Genomic DNA, 12,828 nt, shown 5'->3' with positions numbered 1-12,828 from the left:
TTTTTTCCTTTAAACACTGTTATTATGTGTTTCCAAGGAATATATATATTCATCTACAAAATCATAGTGCAGTTATCAGCATCAGTAAATAACATCAATACAGTATAATTGTATAATGCATTTTGAGTGGAGAAGGATTGGAAAATTGGAGAGTTTTCTCATTCAAGGAAGGACTTCTCTAAAAAGTGTGAAAATAAGATATGATAGTATAAAATTCTAAGTGGTGCTTTTGGCATAAGAATCTAAACTTATGAAATGTAAAGAGAAGGTAAAACGCATTAATACAAAGTTTCTTACTTTATACTTTCTTGAAAAGCAATTCCCACGTTCAGCATTTTATTCAGAGCCCCCATAACATCCTTATTCCTTAGACTATAGATTAAAGGGTTTAGTACAGGAGTGAGTATGGTGTAAAAGACAGATACCATCATGTCCTTCTCAGGGGTGTGGTAGGAATTGGGAAGCATATATGTGTAGATGGCAGCCCCATAAAAGAGGATGACCACAGTCATGTGGGAGGAACAAGTGGTAAACGCCTTCTTCCGACCCTCTGCTGAGCGCATCCTGTGAATGGTGAAGAGGATAAAGTAGTAAGAGCCTGAAATGATTGTCACAGGAATGAGGAGCATGAGCACACAACACAGGTACATGAAAATCTCATAGAGGGAGGTGTCTGAGCAGGAAAGCTTTAATACAGCAGGAACTTCACAGAAGAAATGATGGATCTCCCGGGATCTGCAGAAGGGGAAGGTCATGGTGATGGGAGTAAACAAGAAGCCATCCACTGAGCCCAGAAACCAGCAGCCAGATGCCAGGAAGAGACACACTCTGGGGTTCATGAGGACAGGGTAATGGAGAGGATGGCAAATGGCCGTGTAGCGATCATAGGCCATGGAGGCTAGAAGGAAAAACTCTGAACCTGCTAGTGTCACATAGAGGAACATCTGAATCCCACATTCAGGGACTGAGATCTTATTCACACCTGTGATCTGGTCCATGAGCATCTTGGGTACAGTAACAGAAATGTACATCATGTCCATGAAAGACAGCTGACTGATGAAAAAGTACATGGGGGTGTGTAGGTGAGCATCAGAATATATCAAACAAATCAGAATGATATTTCCAGACAAGGCCATTAGGAAAACCACAAAAATGACCAAACAAAGGAGAGCAGGGTGTTGGGATTGACTGAAGATTCCCACCAGGGTGAAATCTAATCTTTCAGTGTAGCTGGTCATCCAGGTGATATTGCCCATGAGGTTTCACCTAGACCACCAAGGAGAAATTTGAAGTTAATGGATTACTTATAGGAATCTACCAACTGAAATGAATGTTTACTGAGAGTGTGCACATATGTGTATGTGTGTATGTGAGTGTGTATGTGTATGTGTGTACCACTCAATTGTGCTAACAAGAGGAAATTCTATGACCCTGTAGATATGGAGTTTTAAAAGTATCTATAATTCTACAGATTACTAGAATACTAGTAATTCACAACAATGTGTCTAAAAAATTAACTTACAGCTATGTTGCTGCAGTTGAGTTTTATGACATCTGATGATGTAATGTCCTTCATGGAGAAGAATGGAAATTTATGTAGCATCTGGCCTATGCAAACACAAAAAGTAAATTACTTTTTTTAAAAAAGATATTACACTCTTCTAAAATGCTTTTTATAGAACTTGGAATTTTATTATCCCCAGTTTAAGGCTCCAACTGGGAGCTTTAAAACTCTTGGAGGTGTATTACATATAGAAAGATTTTAAAAGTTACTGAAATATAATTTAAGGAAAATCTATACAAAACACTTGAATCTCTTTTGTCTATAAGACTGGGTGATACTGTGAGGCACTGTGGTTATGTGGAGTGTACATATACATATAATTATGTATATATATTTAAATTTTAAGCAAATATATATATGTGGTGTGTGCTATTCAGGGGAAATATTATACAAATGTGATTTAAAGTATAATTTTAAAATAGCTACACAATAAATAAAAAGAAAAATAGACACAGAATATATTTCTGACCTTTTTTAGGGAATAAGGAATAGCTTCTTATTCTACATTTTTCTCTTATAAAGATTAAACCTTTAAACATCTCAATTTCAGGCTTATAAAATGTTAAATTTCAAAAGCTATTGCCAATGAGAATGAAATATTGGCTTCTCTTTCTGGGAAGAGTTTAGAGCTTGTTATGATGCATGGATATTTCAGAAATCATGTTCAAGTTTCAGATATACTTTGTAATAATTCCCAAGGCTAATTATAATATTCAATTCATTATCAGTTCTGAGTTCCAGAGTACTAAAGAAGTAGAAAGATTTCTCGATTTCTTGATACCAATATAAATGTCTAGCAAACCTAGGATGCATTGTATTAAAAATATAACTTTTCTGTTAAATTCTACCTTCAGTGGCAGAAGAAATATGGCTCTGAGTAAAATTGAAAAACAGTTAAATAAATTTCAAAAAAATGCCTACTGATCAAGTTTATATTTGTGATTAAAGAAAATCAAGGACTGGAGAAGTGATCAATACATGTGAAGACCTTGAAGCTATTTACTAAGCAGATGGAGGGAGACCAAGGAGGGTATTTGCTGGGCTCTGTACAAATCTTTGCTGCACTTTGGTAAATGGGGAGGTCACTGTTAGTAAACCACACTAACAACCCACCCAAGACACCAGACAGAGAAGGAAACACTGTCTGTATAGCAACTTTCCCCCTTATTCATTCTCAAATTATTTAATCTAAGTCCTTGAACTTCATGTAAACCATTTTGTGCATATTTAAATTGGGAAATTATTGCTAGTAGTGGTAGGATAATATACAACCTTTATATGAAGCTGACAGTATTCCAGGAATTGTTCCAACTCTTTACTACATTTGATTTTTCCTGAGAGCCTGTGAGCCTACATACTCATTTTACTTTCTCCTTTTAAAAGTTAAAAAGATCAGGTTTTCAGGGTATCTGCTTAAACACTACACAACTAAGTTGAGTGAGAATCCTTGTCTTAGCTCAAAAGTTGAACCCACAGACTGTAACTCTGCCTCTTGTCTTTTGGGGACATAGTCTTTCCTCCACAGCAGACAATTTGGGTGGTGGGTCAGCCATTATCAGTTTCATTAGGAAAGTGTAAATATGATTCAGACATTTATTTACAGTGTTTTCTAACCCCCAGAAAACATCCCTATTCAAAGTAAAATGAGTAGCAACTTACTTTCTAAAATTTTAGCGTCAGAAAAATAAGTATATTTAATAATATAGGAAGAATATATATTACTTTCTCTACAAATAATTGAAAAACAAAGAGCCACTCTCTAACATATTGCAGTAAATGCATGCTACATAAAGAGATTCAAAAAGATAAAGCACCTTTGCTTTTCTCCCTAAAAATAGCTAGCTAAAAGTAGGAAAAAAAATATCTTTAGCAACTAATATCCTAACAACTAATAGGATGTATCAGAAACAACAAGTCAAGAACAATCTTTACCTTTAGCTTTTGCAGTTCTATCTGCTTGTCTGGTGGAACTCAGCATTAAGTGATGTTGATAGTTTCATCCAGATGAGATAATGTAGTATTTTAGGATAGGTGTACAAAGAGAAGTAGAGGAGTGACATCACCCCTGGTTATGCTATGCCCATTTAGTAAGTGGTTGAAGGTTATCTGTTGATAAATACCTCTGAGACTATAAAAAGGAATACCATTAATAAATCAAAAGAAGCTAATAGATCTCCCTGTTGCAATTTTCTGAGTCTTTTTCCTCATGTATTTTTATAATCATCTTTAAAATTTTTTCAGTCTTAATATATATTAAAATTTTAACCAGTATTAACAATAATCATAAATTTCAACATCACCAATAAATTATTAGATATGGAAGTATACAAGTTAGTTTCTAAGTAAACTTTTCATTACAATGTATTTTCATATATGTGTAAATTACATTTTTCCTCATTTAAATTTAAGCAAAACTTGTGAAAAAATGTTTTTAATTTTTCACAGATTCAGATTTTAAAAATTTGTTTATTTTTGACTGAAGGATAATTGCTTTACAATATTGTGGTGGTTTTTGCTAAATATCAACATGAATCAGCCACTGGTACACATATGTTCCCTCCTTCTTAAATCTCCCTCCCATTTCCCAGTCCATTCCACCCCTCTAGATAGTCACAGAGCCCTGACTTGAGTTCCCTGAGTCATCTAGCAAATTCTCACTGACTATCTATTTTACTAGGGTAGTGTATATGTGTCCATGCTACTCTTTCCTTTCATCCCACTCTCTCCTTCCCACCCCAACCCCCACCCCCAGGTCCATAAGTCTGTTCTCTATGTCTGCAACTCCATTGCTGCCCTGTAAATAGGTTCATCAGTACCCTCCTTCCAGATTTCATATATATGTGCTAATACATGATATTTGTCTTTCTCTTTCTGACTTACTTCACTCTGTATAATAGGCTCTAGGTTCATCTACCTTATTAGCACTGCCTCAAATGCATTCTTTTTATGGCTGAATAATATTCCATTGTGTATATGTACCACAGCTTCCTTATCCAATCATCTGTCAATGGGCATCTAGGTTACTTACATGTCCTGTGTGTGTTAATTGCTCAGTTATGTCCACCTCTTTGTGACCCCATGGACTGTGGCCCACCAGGCTTTTCTGTCCATGGGATTATTCAGGCAAGAATACTGGAGTGAGTTACCATTAGCTTCTCCAGGCGATCTTCCCAACCCAGGGATCAAACCCCAGTATCCTGCATTGAGGGCAGATGATTTAACCTTAAGGCAAATTGCAAGTGGTCAAACAGGAGAAGGCAAGAGTGAACATCGACATTCTAGGAATCAGCGAAATAAGATGGACTGGAATTGGTGAATTTAACTCAGATGACCATTATATCTACTACGGTGGGCAGGAATCCCTTAGAAGAAATGGAGTAGCCATGATAGTCAACAGAAGAGTCCAAAATGCAGTACTTTGATGCAATCTTAAGAATGACAGAATGATGTTTGTTCATTTCCGAGGCAAACCATTCAATATCACAGTAATGCAAGTCTATGCCCTGACCAGTAATGCTAAAAAAGCTGAAGTTGAATGGTTCTATGAAGACCTACAAGACCTTCTAGAACTAACACCCAAAAAAAGATGACCTTTTCATTACAGGGGACTGGAATGCAAAGGTAGGAAGTCAAGAAACACCTGGAGTAACAGGCAAATTTGGCCTTGGAGTACAGGATGAAGCAGGGCAAAGGCTAATAGATTTTGCTAAGAGAATGCACTGGTCATAGCAAACACCGTCTTCCAACAACACAAGAGAAGACTCTACACATGGATATCACCAGATGGTCAACACCGAAATCAGATTGATTATATTCTTTGCAGCCAAAGATGAAGAAGCTCTATACAGTCAGCAAAAACCAGACCAGGAGCTGACTGTGGCTCAGATCATGAACTCTTTATTGCCAAGTTCAGACTGAAATTGAAGAAAGTGAGGAAAACCACTAGATCATTCAAGTATAACCTAAATCAAATCTCTTATGATAATACAGTGGAAAAGACAAGCAGATTCAAGGGACTAGATCTGATAGACAGAGTGCCTGATGAACTATAGACAGAGGTTTGTGACATTGTACAGGAGACAGGAATCAAGACCATCCCCAAGAAAAAGGAATGCATAAAAAGCAAAATGGCTGGCTGAGGAGGCCTTATAAATAGCTGTGAAAAGAAGAGAAGTGAAAAGCAAAGGAGAAAAGGAAAGATATACCCATTTGAAAACAGTGATCCAAAGAATAGCAAGGAGAGATAAGAAAGCCTTCCTCAGTGATCAATGCGAAGAAAGAGAGGAAAACGATAGAATGGGAAAGACTAGAGATCTCTTCAAGAAAATTAGAGATACCAAGGGAACATTTCATGCAAAGATGGGCTCAATAAAGGAAAGAAATGGTAGGGACCTAAAGGAGCAGAAGATATTAAGAAGAGGTGGCTAGAATACACAGAAGAACTATACAAAAAAGATCTTCATGACCCAGATAATCACGATGGTGTGATCACTTACTGAGAGCCAGACATCCAGGAATGTGAAGCCTTAGGGAGCATCACTATGAACAAAACTAGTGGAGGTGATGGAATCCCACTTGAACTATTTCAAATCCTGGGAGATGATAATGTGAAATGGCTGCACTCAATATGTCAGCAAGTTTGGAAAACTCAGCAGTGGCCACAGGGCTGGAAATCTCAGTTTTCATTCCAATCCCTAAGAAAGGCAATGCCAAAGAATGCTCAAACTACTGCACAATTGCACTCATCTCACACACTAGTAAAGTAATGCTCAAAATTCTCCAAGACAGGCTTCAGCAATACATGAACCATGAAGTTCCAGATGTTGAAGCTGGTTTTAGAAAAGGCAGAGGAATCAGATATTAAATTGCCAACATCCACTGGATCATAGAAAAAGTTGGAGAGTTCCTGAAAAACATCTTTTTATGCTTTTCGACTATGCCAAATCTTTGACTATGTGGATCACAATAAACTGTGGAAAATTCTGAAAGAGATGGGAACTACAGACCACCTGACCTGCCTCTTGAGAAAACTGTGTGCAGGTCAGGAAGCAATAGTTAGAACTGGACATGGAACAACAGACTGGTTCCAAATAGGAAATGGAGTATGTCAAGGCTGTATATTTTCACCCTGCTTATTTAACTTATATGCAGAGTACATCATGAGAAAGGCTGGGCTGGAGGAAGCACAAGCTGGTATCAAGATTGCTGGAAGAAATATCAATAACCTCAGATATGCAGATGACACCACCCTTATGGTGGAAGGTGAAGAAGTACTAAAGAGCCTCTTGATGAATGTGAAAGAGAGCGAAAAAGTTGGCTTAAAGCTCAACATTCAGAAAACTAAGATCATGGCATCCCGACCCATCACTTAATGGCAAATAGATGGGGAAACAGTGGAAACAGTGGCTGACTTTATTTTTCTTGGCTCCAAAATCACTGTAGATGGTGATTGCAGCCATAAAATTAGAAGACACTTGCTCCTTGGAAGGAACGTTATGACCAACCTAGACAGCATACTAAAAAGCAGAGACATTACTTTGTCAATCAGGTCCATCTAGTCAAGGCTATGGTTTTTCCAGTGGTCATGTATGGATTTGAGAGTTGGACTATAAAGAAAGCTGAGCACTGAAGAATTGGTGCTTTTGAACTGTGATGCTGGAGAAGGCTCTTGAGAGTCCCTTGGACTGCAAGGAGATCCAGCAAGTCCATCCAAAAGAAGATCAGTCAGGGGTGTTCATTGGAAGGACTCATGCTGAAACTGAAATTTTAATACTTTGCCTTCCTGATGTGAAGAGTGGGCTCATTTGAAAAGACCCTGATGCTGGGAAAGATTGAGGGCAGGAGGAGAAGGGGATGACAGAGGACGAGATGGCTGGATGGCATCACCGACTCACTGTACATGCGTTTGGGTGGACTCCAGAAGTTGGTGATGGACAGGGAGGCCTGGCGTGCTGTGGTTCATGAGGTCACAAAGAGTCGGACACGACTGAGCAACTGAACTGAACTGAACTGAATGCTTCCTAAGGCCTGCTTATAGCTCTTTTTTCTTCAAAAATACTTTCATCTTAATTCTCCTCTTTTTTAGATTCCCATAATAAAGATCTTAGCTCTTTTAAGACTATCCTATAAATCACATGGGTTTTCTTCATTTCTTTGCATTCTTTGTGTTTTTTTCCCTCTTGCCACATGATTACAGATGACCACTTATTGACTCTGTGGGTTCTTTCTTCTTAATCAAGTCTCAAATCAAGTGGTTTGAAATACCTTGTTGCATTTTTTTTCTTTTAGTTTAGTAGTTGTATTCTTTAGTCCTAGAACTTCAGTACCTAATATTTTCTATTTGTCAATTCTTCATTTTGTCTTTGATTATTGATGTCGTTAAATTATTAATTTATCATGCTTTATAGCTTGCTGAGCTTCTTTAGAACAATTATCTTGATTTATTTTTAGGCATATTTTGAAGTGTTACTAGAAGTTTATTGAATTCTTTAGTGGAGCCATGTTTCCCTGATTCTTCATAATATTTTCATCTTATGTTGCTTTCTCAAAATTTGAAGAAAATCTAACAATTCCCATTTTTCATACTTTCTTGGATAAAGGAGGTGGTGATAAAGGGGCTGGTGACTAAGGAACACCCTGAAACACTCTGTGAAATAGGCTCTATTGCTATGAGACTCAAAGTGGGGGGGGGCATGATGTTATTTGGGGTGCTCTGTCTTTGTGGCAAGAGCTGCAGGTGTTTGCAATGACTGAGCTAGCTTTTGGGGTCCTCAGTGGTATCTCCAGGTCCTAAGGCAAGGAAACTGGGCAGGGAGAGATGGAGTTCCAGACAGGGGATGTACATGTACTCAGTTCAGTTCAGTCACTCAGTTGTGTCCGACTCTTTGCAAACCCATGCAGCACACCAGGTTTTCCCGTCCATTACCAACTTGCAGAGTTTACTCAAACTCATGTCCATCGAGTCGGTAATGCCATCCAACCATCTCATCCTCTGTTGTCTCCTTCTCCTCCCACCTTCAATCTTTCCCAGCATCAGGGTCTTTTCAAATGAGTCAGTTCTTCACATCAGGTGGCCAAAGAATTGGAGTTTCAGTTTCAGCATCAGTCCTTCCAATCAATATCCAGGACTGATCTCCTTTAGGATTGACTGGTTGGATCTCCTTGCAGTCCAAGGGACTCTCAAGAGTCTTCTCCAACAGCACAGTTCAAAAGCATCAATTCTTCAGTGTTCAGCTTTCTTTATAGTCCAACTCTCACATCCACACATGACTATGAAGAAAGAATTTATAGGGCTTGGACTCCATCTCAGGCCTGTCCCTGCTGATCATACTTGGCCGCCTCTCCAATGGACTCTGAACTCTCTGCTTAGTGCCTGTGGGAACAACAGTGGAAGGATAAGACCCCCTCCGGACAGGGAAACCTTGAAGATCATATCCAGGTTACTCATCGCCTAAGAGAAAACATACTCTAATCACCCCTGCCTCTGGACAGTATCTATCGGAATGTAACCACAGGCTTATCGGTTATTAACTGGTTGGAATGTAACCGTGGGCTTTTTGATTATTAACTGTTTGAACACATAATACATGACTGATGGGGTTATTGTGATTGTATTTACCCTTCCTTTGTAAGTCTCAAGGAATTTGGGGTGGTGGGTTCCAACACGTACACATGGGGTATAAAAGGTTTTCACAAATGCTGGTCAGGGTCCTTGCCTAAGAGGAGACTCTGCCTTGGACCCGCTGGTGTAATAAGCTGCACTCCACTATCTGCATTGTCCTTCTGAGTGAGTTTGTTTCCCGGAAAACGTGGCTATATAAACAACTACTGGAAAAACACACGTACTCGGATACTAGGAATGGCAGCATGCACGTGTGCAGCATCAGGGACTATTTGTGGACGTGCGTGGCAGTGAGGACTTGGACCAGTGACAGGTGCTGTGTACAACTCTGGGTGAATGTCCTTTGGCAGGGACAGGTTTATAGGTATGTATGGTTGCTGAGAAAACTGTCTGTGGGTCAAGAAACAATAGTTAGAAGTGGACATGGAACAACTGACTGGTTCAAAATTGGGAAAGTAGTAATAAAGACTATATATGGTCACCCTGCTAATTTGACTTATATGCAGATTGGTGATGGCAGTTTGGTTGCTAGGTCATGTCTGACTCTTATAAACCCATGGACTGTAGCCCACCAGGCTCCTCGGTCCATGGGGTTTTCCTGGAAAGAATACTAGAGTGGGTTGCCATTTCCTTCTCCCAGGGGATCTTCCCATCCCATGAATCAAACCCAGGTCTCCTGCATTGTGGACAGATTTTTTACTGCTTGATCCACCAGAGAAGCATTACATCATGCGAAATGCTAGGTTGGATGAATTGCAAGCTGGAATCAAGTTTGCTGGGAGAAATATCAACAACCTCAGATACGCAGATGATACCACTCTGATAGCAGAAATTGAAGAGGAACTTGAGAGTTCCTTGATAAGGGTGAAAGAAGAGAATGAAAAAGTTGGCTTAAAACTCAACTTTAAAAAAACTACCGTCATGGCAACCAGTCCCATTGTTTCATAAATGGGAAATAAATGGGTAAAAAGTGGAAACGGTGATGGATTCTATTTTCTTGGGCTCAAAAATCACTGTGGATGATGACTGCAGTCATAAAATTAAAAGACATTTTCTCCACTGAAGGAAAGTTATGTCCAACTTAGCATATTAAAAAGGAGACATATCATTTTACCAACAAAAGTCTGTATAGTCAAAGCTATGTTTGTTTGTTTTTTTTCTTTTTCCATTAATCATGTATGGATGTGAGAGCTGGATCAAAAAGAAGGCTGAGCGTTGAAGAATTGATGCTTTCAAATTGTGGTACTGGAGAAGACTATTGAGAGTCCCTTGGACTACAGGGAGGTCAGACCAGTGAATTCTAAGAAAAATAACCCTGAATATTCATTGGAAGAACTGTTGCTGAAGCTGAAGTTCTGTTACTTTGGTCACCTGATGTGAAGAGTTGATTCATTGGAAAAGACTCTAATGCTGGGAAAGATTGAAGGCAAAGGAGATGGGTGGCACAGGATGAGGTGGGTTATATAACACCACCGACTCAATAGACATGAATTTGAGCAAACTCCAGAAGATCATGGAGGACAGAGAAGCCTGGCATGCTGCAGTCCATGGGCTCACAAAGAATCAGACACGACTTAGCAACTGAACAACAAAATATGGTTGCATAGGCTAGCTAAGGGCATGTGAGCAGCAAAGGGACCAAATGAGGGGGGCAGTGCTGGGCCTGCTGGCATGTACATAGCTATCTGATTACATTTTGCTTAATAACTTATCCTTCAATTTATCTCTCTCCTATCACATTTCACTGTGGGCAGTAAAGAGAAACCTGGTCATGCCATCAATACTGCTTAGAAATCTCCTCAGTTAAATATTCATCTTTTTCACTACAGAAACTACTCTCCACAAAACACTGCTTAAAATCACATCACCTGCAAATAGAGATCATTTATTTATTTCCTTTTCAATTTGAATTTATTTAATTTTCTTTCCTTTCTTAGATTCTCTGACTAGGACTTCCAGTGATAACTTGAGTGAAAGTGGTAAAAGCTGACAATCTTGTGTTGTCTCTTATCTCAGAGAAAATGCTTTCAGCTTTACACCATTAAGTATGATATTAGTTGTGTGCTTGTTGTAAATGGTTTTTATTGTGTTGAGGGGCATTCCTTCTACACCTAATTTGTTGAGAATTTTTATCATGAAAATATGTTATTTTTTTGCCATTTTTCATATTATTTGAATTGCTCACATAATTTTTCTCTTTCATTCTTAGTCTAGTGCATCACATTTATTGATTTGTGTATGCTGATTCATCCATACATCTGACAGATAAATCCCAGTTGATCATGCTATATAATCTCTCTAATATGCTCTTTAACTTGATTTGCTAATATCTTTAGAGCATTTTTGAATCTATGTTCCTCAGAGACATTGGACTATAATTTCCTTTTCTCGTCTTTATATGGTTTTTGGGATAAGGTAATGCTGGACACAAAATAATTTGAATGTGTTTTTTCCTGTTCAATTTTTGGGAAGAAATTGTGGAGAAATGCCTTCAATTTTTTTAATGTTTGCTAGAATTTACCTGTGAAGACATCTGATCCAGGTCTTTCCTTGCTGTGATGCTTAGGATTAGTACTTCAGTCTCCTAGATTATTATTTATTTGTTCATGTTTTCTATTTCTTCATGATCTGATCTTTGTAGGTTTCTAGGAATGTATCTATTACTTCTAGAGTCTCCAAATTGTTGGTGTCTTACTGTTGTTCATTTGATCTCTTAAGATCCTTTATATTTCTGTGGTATAATTCATAATATGTCAGGGGACGTTTGACTTTAAGGAATCCAATATGTTGCACTTTTTCCTTTGTGTGCCATTTCTCAAGGATTCCCTGTTCCTTATCAGTTCCTATTCTGGGAACGAGTAGAGCTGCATGCAGTTCTCAGGATTGAGATCATGGGAAAGGGAATCTGCTTGGATTTCTTTCAGTAACTCCTTCAGTGACTCTTTTCAGCGTCAGTGACCTTGTATATATTAGACTATCCATATTGTGGATATTGATAAAATTTCATCCTGTATAATAGCTGACTAATCATCTTACTAAAGATATATAAGCCTGCATTTCTGCTAATAAAATACCTTTGCTCCATCAGAGCTTGGGTCCCCATGTCTTTCTTTCTTTCCTTCTCTCTCTCTTTCTCTCTCCCTCCCTCCCTCCGGCTAATTCTCTGGGGGGTAAAACCCCCCGGAGCTAACTCGCCTGCCTGGGGTTCCAAGACCCCCTCGAGATGGCGCCCTGTGCCTTCGTGAGCGGTGCAAGCCCTGTTCAAGTTGGTTCTCTGCGTAAACCAGGGGATATTAGCTTTTTTCTCTCTTTCACTTTCTTATCGTCGACTCCGGACCACCAGGTTCTGGTCCATGAAAGGACTGCAACAATAATACGTCTTCTTTTTTGTTATTTCATTTATTTATCGTTGATAATGTGGTGTTGAAGTTCCATAATATTTTGTATTACCCTGTATTTCTCCCTCCAGTTTTGATGATATTTGCCTTATATATTTAAGTACTTCAATTGTAGTGTGTGTGTGTGTGTGTGTGTGTGTGTGTGTGTGTGTGTGTACACACACATATATATATGCACTTACTATTTTCCATATCTTAATGAATTTAGCAATTTCTTTCTTTCTTTCTTGTAATAGATGGTGACT

General features: G+C 38.5%; 1 protein-coding gene across 1 annotated transcript; it reads right to left on the bottom strand.

Moving 5' to 3' along the window:
• Positions 1-293: 293 nt before the first annotated feature.
• Positions 294-1,256, bottom strand: LOC122700958 (olfactory receptor 2T29-like). Its single transcript, XM_043913981.1, has one exon. It carries the CDS (start codon positions 1,254-1,256, stop codon positions 294-296), a length of 963 nt encoding a protein of 320 aa, XP_043769916.1.
• Positions 1,257-12,828: the final 11,572 nt, after the last annotated feature.

The sequence above is a fragment of the Cervus elaphus genome, chromosome 9 (assembly GCF_910594005.1).
Source record: "Cervus elaphus chromosome 9, mCerEla1.1, whole genome shotgun sequence".
Taxonomy (NCBI): Eukaryota; Metazoa; Chordata; class Mammalia; order Artiodactyla; family Cervidae; genus Cervus; species Cervus elaphus.
The sequence above is the reverse complement of the archived record's forward strand: the minus strand, read 5'-3'. Positions and strand labels throughout refer to the sequence as shown.

Coding starts and splice junctions, on each gene's coding strand:
- LOC122700958 (XM_043913981.1), bottom strand. CDS start 1,256: ATGGGCAATATCACCTGGATGACCAGCTACACTGAAAGATTAGATTTC.